This window comes from Hyalella azteca, unplaced genomic scaffold (genome assembly GCF_000764305.2).
Source record: "Hyalella azteca isolate HAZT.00-mixed unplaced genomic scaffold, Hazt_2.0.2 contig12422, whole genome shotgun sequence".
Lineage (NCBI taxonomy): Eukaryota > Metazoa > Arthropoda > Malacostraca > Amphipoda > Hyalellidae > Hyalella > Hyalella azteca.
The window spans coordinates 15,136-24,875 of NW_025942382.1; the positions used below are offsets into that span (position 1 = coordinate 15,136).

A 9,740-nucleotide genomic window follows, 5' to 3' on the forward strand; every position below is an offset into this window, starting at 1 on the left:
ATACTATACATTGGAATTGTCCACAGTTCTGCAATAGAAATCTGGCTACAATAAAGCTGTGTTCCTGCGCGTGTAAACAGATTGTTGTCTCATCGCAGACCCAAATACTGCAGCTCAAGAATTTCAAGTATATATGCGTTGATAATTTATTAGAAATAAACTGGAATGCTAAGAAACTCAAGCCGTAGATTCCATAGTGAGCTCCTGAGAACAGCCCCACTTGAACTCTTGGTTCGGCCGGGAAGAGAAAAGCTGCGAAGAAAAAGAAAATTTCTAGGAAAATTTGGAGAGCAGAATAGAAGGAAATGGAAGCAGAAAAACAGTGTGAGTAAAAGATTAGGGTTTCTCTTAAGCCTAAATTTGTGATATAATTATCTCCTAAATTGGTTATTACCTGACTTGTTGCATTAAAGGACAAACGAAGTAAATTTGGTGATGCTGCTTAACCTGTCTGCATCACCAGGGTACAGGGCTGCAGGGCCCAGTGACCTGCACTGACCTGCTTGACCTGCCCGGCCAGCAGGGTACAGGGCTGGAGGGCCCAGTCTAGCTCAGGGTCGTGGGGCGCGTACAGCGCAGCGTCGGCAGGGCGCGTCTGCTGCTCGTAGCGCCACATGGCGAGGTGCCCGCTGCCCGTGCCCGCACACAGGATATCTGCAATATTATTAATATTTTATTATCTCAACTTAAGCTTACACAACACGGAATATCTGCAATAATAATAACATGCCATTTTCTCAACTGAAACTTGCCCAGCACGGAATAACTGCAATATTATTAACATGCCATCATCTCAACTAAAAACATTCAATAGTATTACTATTATATTATCTCAACTTACATTTATACAACGGAAAGAGCATATCAAACAATTTCTCCGAACTTCCGAACTTGAGAAATCGAACTTCAAAGAAAATAACTCAAGAAGTTTAGTTTAGTTTAGTGGCCAAATATTTACTAGCGCTTCAGCTATTTAGCTATCTCGCACCGAAAGTCAAGATGAACATCACCATAGAGGTGGAAGGTCTCAATTATTCATCACCCACAATGAGCGGAAGGTCTCGTATGTCCAGCCCGCTGAAGCTGGCTCGAAGGAAACAGCGTTAGCATCTCAAAAAGACGAAGTAACAAGGAGGGACAGGTGAAAAGCAACAGAAACAAAGACACTCGAACAAGAGGTTGCTTACACGGGACGTCGGCCGCCCGCACGAGAGAGACAGAGAAGGGAAATGTAAGGAAACCTACCTACATAATAAATTGACCCCACAACTGAGACCTACAGTCAGACACCGCGAGCTTAACGGTGGGGTGCTCAGGAACAATCCCCCTAGGAACGCGAAATCCCATAGGACTTCTGACGCGCACGGACACGCGTCAAAAGTCCCCCCTGAGGGGTGTTTCTGCCACAATTTTCCTGTTAGGCTAAGCTGCAGAAGTGCCAATTAGGGAATTAAAAAATGAGCTGGGGTCTGAAATTCTCTCGTTTGTCACATCAGTAACAATGCCACAAGGCCCAAGGGACCAGCAATCAGGCCAATCTGTATTATTGTGCACTGTGCAGAATTTTTCAAATATCACAGGTAATGTAAAATGTTCCATTTGAGTGATTGACTCAATTTTTACTAGTACAGAAATTATTCATGCTCAAAGGAATCCTACCTAAATAATAACTTAACCCCACAACTGAGACCTGCAGTCAGACACCACGAGCTCAGCGGTGGGGCGCTCAGGAACAATCCCCCTAGGAAAAATAACTCAAGAAACTTGAATCATCCTGAGCTCAACAAGCTGCATATCTAATTGCCTTCGTATTAACCATGAATCTCGCTTCATCTTTAATATCAAAGTGAGAGTAGATCACATTTGAAAATATGTAATTGAAAGCTTTTTTAAACAGAATTTCCGCGAAATAAAGGTTTACTATGACCAATTTGCAGTTAAAATTATATCAGGAAAATTGAAATGGTATGAACGAGAACTTGGCATTGCAATTATAATACTGCCCTGAAAGCGCTACACCAAACCGTGAGCACTTGACTCAAGGCAGCTGACTTGCAGACTCCATTAAGCGAGCAATAAGACTGCACAAAACAATTGCTCCAACATGACTGTTCAGGTTCATTGCTGGCTAACGATTGATGTCGCTCACAAACTATTTATTGCAGTCAGACTTTTATACGACTAGAAGATGCTAGGTTGTGTGTTGCGAGCAGATTGTAAAAGACCGAAGCTCCTCTAGTTAGGAATATTAAGTTTGGATAAAAATTCCTAAAAATATAAACTAATTTTCATGGTCAATGCTTTGCAAATGTGAACCCGATATAACTAGAGACCAGCCTGGCCCCGCGCCAGAAAACCACATGACGGGAAAAGAACCTTCCAGGTTGTAGAATGCAGTCAAGTTAGCGTCCAATTATCAGCCATGCAATAAATAAATTAAAGGCTTTTTTATTGTTCATTCCAGTGCTACTAGTCATGTTTCAATACATGCGTGTATACTGCGTAATTCATACACTGCGTGTCTTGATCAATGTGAAGACCTCACTTTTGCTCTGGCAGAACGAGAGGCACATGAGGCCCTCAAGAAGACCTCACTTTTGCTCTGGCAGAACCAGAGGCACATGATGGCCTCAAGAAGGCCTCNGCACTCTTAATAAAGTTCTTGACTCATTCCATGGCATGACAGGCAATCTTCAAGTCACATATTAAAGTTCGTCACGCACTGTATTATAAATTATGTAAATTTAGATGATAATCATTATAAAGCATGATGATAATCATTATAAAGCATGATGATAATCATTATAAAACATGAGGATAATTATAATGAAGCATGATGATAATCATTCCTCCCTCACAGTAATGGCGTCGGTTTCAACGACCAGGACGAAGTTCTCGTGGATGGCGCCCCCCTCGTTGTCGCCCGCCCAGGAGCCTGCACGATGGAGGCCTTCATGTACACAATTGCCCACACAATTAAGCCAGCACAAAGATTAAAATAAATAAACAACTAAAAAACGCTAAACTCTTCACTCAAGTTAAGTAAGAGCTCAATAAAGTAATGCTTGGTTGCCGTTACTGATATTTGAAAGATGGAGTCCTTCATGTGGAAATTGCCAAAGCCACCAGTACAAAGATTAAAATAAATAAAATGGTAGACACGCCCCGCCCTCCGACACGTGGTACACGACACCTGCAACCACGCCACCAGAGACATGACAAATTGTAAAAACGATCAATGACGTAAACGTTAATTCGAGTCGTTACCATTAAAGAACGTTGAACTATACTCATTTGTATCAAAACTGCCCCTCTCCGAATACCATGACTAAACGCCCAAATGGAGGCAGATTATTGTACTGCCAGGAAAATTGCAAAATGAATAGTTACAGACGGAGGGCCGTTACCAGTTACCAGAGAGGAAGTAACCAGTTACCGGAGAGGCAGTAACCAGTTACCAGAGAGGCAGTAACCAGTTACCAGAGAGGCAGTAACCAGTTACCAGAGAGGAAGTAACCAGTTACCGGAAATGCAGTTACCAGTTACCAGAGAGGAAGTAACCAGTTACAAAAGAGGCAGTAACCAGTTACCAGGATGGCAGTAACCAGTTACCAGAGAGGCAGTAACCAGTTACCAGGGAGTAACCAACAACTCAACACAGTAACCAGTTACCAGAGGCAGTAACTAGTTACCAGGGAGTAACCAGTAACTCAACACAGTAACCAGTTACCAGAGGCAGTAACCAGTAACTCCACACAGTAACCAGTAACTGAACACAGTAAGCAGTAACTCAACGCAGTAAGCAGTAACTCAACACAGTAACCAGTAACTCAACACAGTAACCAGCAACTCAACACAGTAACCAGTCTCTCAACACAGTAACCAGTTACTCAACACAGTAACCAGTAACTCAACACAGTAACCAGTAACTCAACACAGTAACCAGTAACTCAACACAGTAACCAGTAACTCAACACAGTAACCAGTAACTCAACACAGTAACCAGTAACTCAACACAGTAACCAGTAACTCAACACAGTAACCAGTAACTCAACACAGTAACCAGTAACTCAACACAGTAACCAGTAACTCAACACAGTAACCAGTAACTCAACACAGTAACCAGTAACTCAACACAGTAACCAGTAACTCAACACAGTAACCAGTAACTCAACACAGTAACCAGTAACTCAACACAGTAACCAGTAACTCAACACAGTAACCAGTAACTCAACACAGTAACCAGTAACTCAACACAGTAACCAGTAACTCAACACAGTAACCAGTAACTCAACACAGTAACCAGTAACTCAACACAGTAACCAGTAACTCAACACAGTAACCAGTAACTCAACACAGTAACCAGTAACTCAACACAGTAACCAGNACTACACACATTGTAATACTATTGTATGAAACAATTATGGGCATATCATTTGTTGATGCCACTAAAACACCAGCATATTCATAGTGTAGGCGATCGCCTCTGCTAGCAGAGGCTGGACATAGGCTATGCATGTCCTGTGTGTAGTAGTCCTTGGACAAATATATAACTCGTTTCAACTGGCCCTTTTGTAATTTTGATAAAATACCTCAATCCGAACTATACCTTTAATGCCACTCGATAAAATATATGCAGGGCATGTGAGCTTCAAAATTAATAAGTGCCAACAAACCCTGGTGATCAACCAACATAAGCTTTAATAAGGAGCCAATCAATTGAGGCGCCACAGCGCTGCATTAGAACGGCCGGCAGCCGACCTCTAAGGTTTAGCCTTAGACCCGGGGACAGATCTCTAGGGGCGCGACTCTAACACGCACACGAAGATATGTCAAACTGTTGCTGTGTCAAAAGTGGCGTTGGAGTGTCAAAACTGGCCTTAATGTGTCAAAACTGGCCTTAGTAAGCAATTACCCAACGTAACCAGTTACCCAACACAGTAACCAGTAACTCAGCACAGTAACCAGTAACTCAGCACAGTAACCAGTACCTCAGCACAGTAACCAGTACCTCAACACAGTAACCAGTAACTCAACACAGTAACCAGTTACCAAACACAGTAACCAGTAACTCAACACAGTAACCAGTTACCCAACACAGTAACCAGTTACCCAATACAGTAACCAGTAACTCAACACAGTAACCAGTAACTCAACACAGTAACCAGTAACTCAACACAGTAACCAGTAACTGCACACAGTAACCAGTAACTCAACACAGTAACCAGTTACCCAACACAGTAAGCAGTTACCCGACGCAGAGCCGAGGTAGAAGGAGACGTTCTCGCGGGGCGGGGCGGTGGTGAGGGCGGCGCGCTTGTGCCCCGTGCGGGGACGCCACGAGCTGAACATGTCCAGCGCCTTCTCGTCCCCGCTCACTGCCGCGCGCGCCAGCCCACTGATGATAAAACTTTAAAGGTTAAACCAAACTTCCGTGAATAAATTCAATACTTTTATTAAGAATATTTATAACGAACTACCTATATCGAATTTAGACACACCAGTGTTTAATTTTTCTTTTTTATTTCATAACAAGCGTTTTATCGTCCCCGCTCACTGCCGCGCGCGCCAGCCCACTGACGATAAAACTTTAGAGGTAAAACCAAACTTCCGTGAATAAATTCAATACATTTAATAAGAATATTTATAACGAACCAAATCGAATTTAGACACGCCAGTGTTTAATTTTTCTTTTTTATTTCATAACAAGCGTTTTATCGTCCCCGCTCACTGCCGCGCGCGCCAGCCCACTGATGATAAAACTTTAGAGGTAAACAAACTTCCGTGAATAAATTCAATACATTTAATAAGAATATAAATAACGAACTAAATCGAATTTAGACACATCAGTATTTTATTTATTTATTATTTTTTTTATTTCATAACGAGCGTTTTATCGTCGCCATTCACTGTTGCGGGTGACAACCCACTTACGATAGAACTTTACATGTAGAACCAAAGATTCGTGAATAAATTCAACACATCTAATTAGGAATATATGACTGTAATATAAAGCAACTTCAGACACATCAGTACGTATTGTTTTTTTTTTCTCGCAAGAAGTAAAAAATTAATGAGTTCAAAAAATTTTGAGGCAGAAGATAATCTGTGAATGAATAAAGAACTTTTCTAGTCAATCTTGAGAATAAACTGTAACCGCCATGGATATTTGTCTACATGGATATTTATACACAGTTTATATTATAAACTGTAACCGTGTCTACATGGATATTTCATTTTTCATATTTCTTAGGAAAAGTGAGCCTCGTGAAGTTGAGATTATCCACTATTATGCTAGTGAATTGTCATATGTCTTAATTTTTTCAATATATGCATTGATATTAACGTATAAATAACCATATGAATTACAATGTACATGTCACTGGGTTCGTATGACTGACTTGATATCAATAGCAGCGTTGGTTCGGTCCTGAGGTGAGGCTCTGAAGACAACCTGAGACAGGGAATCTTTGAGCTCGTGTGTGAAGGCTGTCTGTAGGTTACCCGAGCTGCTGCTGCGCCAGCCAACCACTGAGCCAGACTGTCAGGTACAAATAAGCAAATGCCAAATAAAATAAGTCCAAATATATACCTAAATTAGGAATCTAATAAACAGAAAAAAAATATAAACATAATTTTAAAACTCATAAAAAAGCAGCAGACACTAAAAATCTTGATTCTGCAACTGGTGTTGCTTATTTTTTTAAATTTGTTTGAACCTCATAAATCACCAAAGAGTTACATTGAAATAGGATCCTGAATAATTTAAATGTGGAATTGAACAGTGAAACTTAGCTTATTACCTTGCATTTGACTACTCTGAAATGAGGTTTAATTTCATTTAATTTTCTGTGCTCTTTTTAATCTAAAAATTGTACTAAATCAGATGAATCTTACACATTTTTGATGCTCAGTTTTCAATGCGTTCTTACATTAGTGCCACATTTAACTACGGTATGTTTCGCATGAGTGGCTGTCAGAGGCATGTCCATGACTTTGATAGAAAAATTGTATAGCCGGAGAATATTGTACCACAAAATTTATTAAGTAGAACTTAGTGCAGTGAAAACAATCCAATTTAGGTTTATTCATCCAAGCTGATATAGGTACTGGTATAACCTATTTTGATGTAGATAATTTAGGTATTTTACATTTTTGAACATATAAAATTTTTGAAAAATCAACTGCAATTCACATTGAAATTTTAAACAAGTTACAATCCCACCTATCAAATTTGGATAAACTTATTACTTTTTTCACTAATTTAACCCAGAAACAAATTTTTGAGCAAATTTATTCAACAATTATAAAATTATCCATAAACTGACCTGGTCAGCTGTTACAAGACGTGACCCAGCATGACTAAACTCAAGTATAGTTATGGCTGCTCGATGCAGGGACTGGATTTGGTGAAGTTCTTCTTCATGGTCATTCCATAGATACAATTCTCCCGTCTCCCACCCCACTGCCAGCAGCCGCTGGATGGGATGCCATGCAAGTGATGTTACTTGAGCAGTTGGGTGAGGGGGAATGTCCACTTCAGAACACAACTTGCCCTGTGTTTCAAAAATTCAATAAGTATACAGAGAAAATATAGAAAATTGCAGCACTAATTCAATAAATAGACACAGAGGTAATAAAGACAAAAGTCTAATTGTAAGTCTAATTTTGATTTACATTATATTAATATACCATATGGTAGGTATATGTATAATGATTTAAAAATGACTGGAATTCATATGCTGCAACAAATTGATCTAAAAAATTGAAAGAGACCACTTGTGTGACTGAACAATGTGATCTCAAACAAGCAGTAAACTAATAAGTTACTAAAGATGGAAAATAAACATATATAGGTATCAATTAAAATGCCTGAAAAGCTGGTATTTAAAATTTTATTACAGAGCAAATTATGAAGAAGATGAGGATGATTTTAGACAAGCATATCCTTGTTGCAAGTGCTACAAAACCCATATGTCATCTATCAAATTGAAAAATGTAGCAGTTCAAGCTGGATTCTCAGGACCTATAAGGTACCTCTTTCCATAATAATCTCTTATGATATCATAGTTTTACTCACCTCACCAGTATAAACATTTACAGTACCACCTTTTTCTTCACTGTATGATGCAACAGCAAGGCATGATGCCTCACTGTGCCAGGCCATATGTGTGTTAATAGCATGGCTTGTAGGATTCTGAATAATACTGTCAAAATATAATGTCATTATGCATGAAGCCTTATGGTTTTAATATGAGAAAGAAAAAATCTGCAAAATACCAAGTTCAATAATTCATCATGATTGACAAAACTTAGCAAAGATAAATAATTACACTTGTATAATGCTGAAAATAATCACCATTTATGGTCAAAACTTTAATAAAATCTATAAATAAGACTGAAACACTGAACATACAAAGTTCATATACCGGTAGCTATATTTCTAGAGATATCTCGAAGAACAAGCAAGGATAGCAAGTAAAAAAATTTAGGGAATGAGAGATTGCTTGAAGATTTTTAAAATTGTAATAAATAACAATTCACATCTGAGAAGAAGCAGCAATTCACTGTAAACATAAGGAAACTTTGTTGAGCTCTTAAATGAATTCAAATAGTAAAATCATCAGTAGAGAGTTGCAGCTTGCTTGCACAGTCAAGATACATCAAAGAAAAACATTGTACTTCAGACATGACTTCTGACATTAATTAAAAGCCAAAGATATGGGGAGGTGAGAATGAAAAAGCTCTGAAGAAGGCAGGAAGTTAATAAAATTTTTGCATCTTTGGCAAAAACTTATCAGCAAAATCCAATATCATCAAAAGATCTTGCTAGCAAATTTCTCTTTAAATACCCCCTTACATGTATTTTTGGCTAAAAATATTGAATGTACAGGGCTATAGAAAGTTCTGACAATAGATGCTCAATAATACTGGAAACACTTAGGGCATGAAAAACTGATCTATGCAACACAATTGCAAATTTTTGGCTCAAGTCAAATCCTTAGAAAGAACAAATTTTTAGCTTGACAGGTATCTACCACTAGGTATCTGTCAATTAGTAGGGGGCTCTCAGCTTCTAGTTCCTTCTAACTCCTGGGCAGACTTAAAGGAGTCACTAGACACTAGCAATGGATTTTGTATTACAAGGTCTGTAAGCAGATGGAAGCTGGTTGCCAGGCATACATCTTTGAACCTAATGAGAGTCTAAGTCAGTCAACTCATGTCTTGAGTCACTAATACTGTAAAAACTTTCAAAGTTACTTATCCTAGAGCTACTTGATTTGCCCCATGAATAGATATAGACAGCTGTATAGCTCTACCAAGAACCAGGCATATAATATATCTACTTTGCAAGCCCAACTAGAACCTTCCTTCTAGTTACCTTTTTACCTCTGCTGGCAGACCCACTATCATTGCAATCCATTTGTCTCCCATTCTTTCATACATCACACCATTGCAGATTTGCAGTCACCACTCACCCCTCTCATCCAGAATCACTCTCATCATTTCAAGTCTCTCCCACTCATATGATTCACACTTGAGTATTAGCTATCAGGTACTCTACAATCTACATTCCATAGTTTCCCTCTCAGTCTATCACCTCTGTCACACATAAAATAAATATTCTCCATTCTTTCATTTCACCCCCTGTATGTCACTGCACTCAGCCACTCACTGACTCACACTTAAAGCATTTGCTCTCATACAGAATATTAGGTCCTTTCCCTATCTCTACTGCC

General features: G+C 39.1%; 1 protein-coding gene across 1 annotated transcript in view; it reads right to left on the reverse strand.

The window, feature by feature from the left end:
- The window catches only part of LOC108673337 (intraflagellar transport protein 140 homolog), a gene marked incomplete at its 3' end in the record, with an annotated part of 22,616 nt that extends 14,345 nt beyond the window's left edge, over window positions 1-8,271 (reverse strand). Inside the window, 4 exon segments of the mRNA XM_047883272.1 lie at window positions 5,253-5,398; window positions 6,402-6,541; window positions 7,329-7,556; window positions 8,081-8,271. Of these exon segments, the coding sequence (XP_047739228.1) occupies window positions 5,253-5,398; window positions 6,402-6,541; window positions 7,329-7,556; window positions 8,081-8,227 (661 nt within the window).
- Window positions 8,272-9,740: the final 1,469 nt, after the last annotated feature.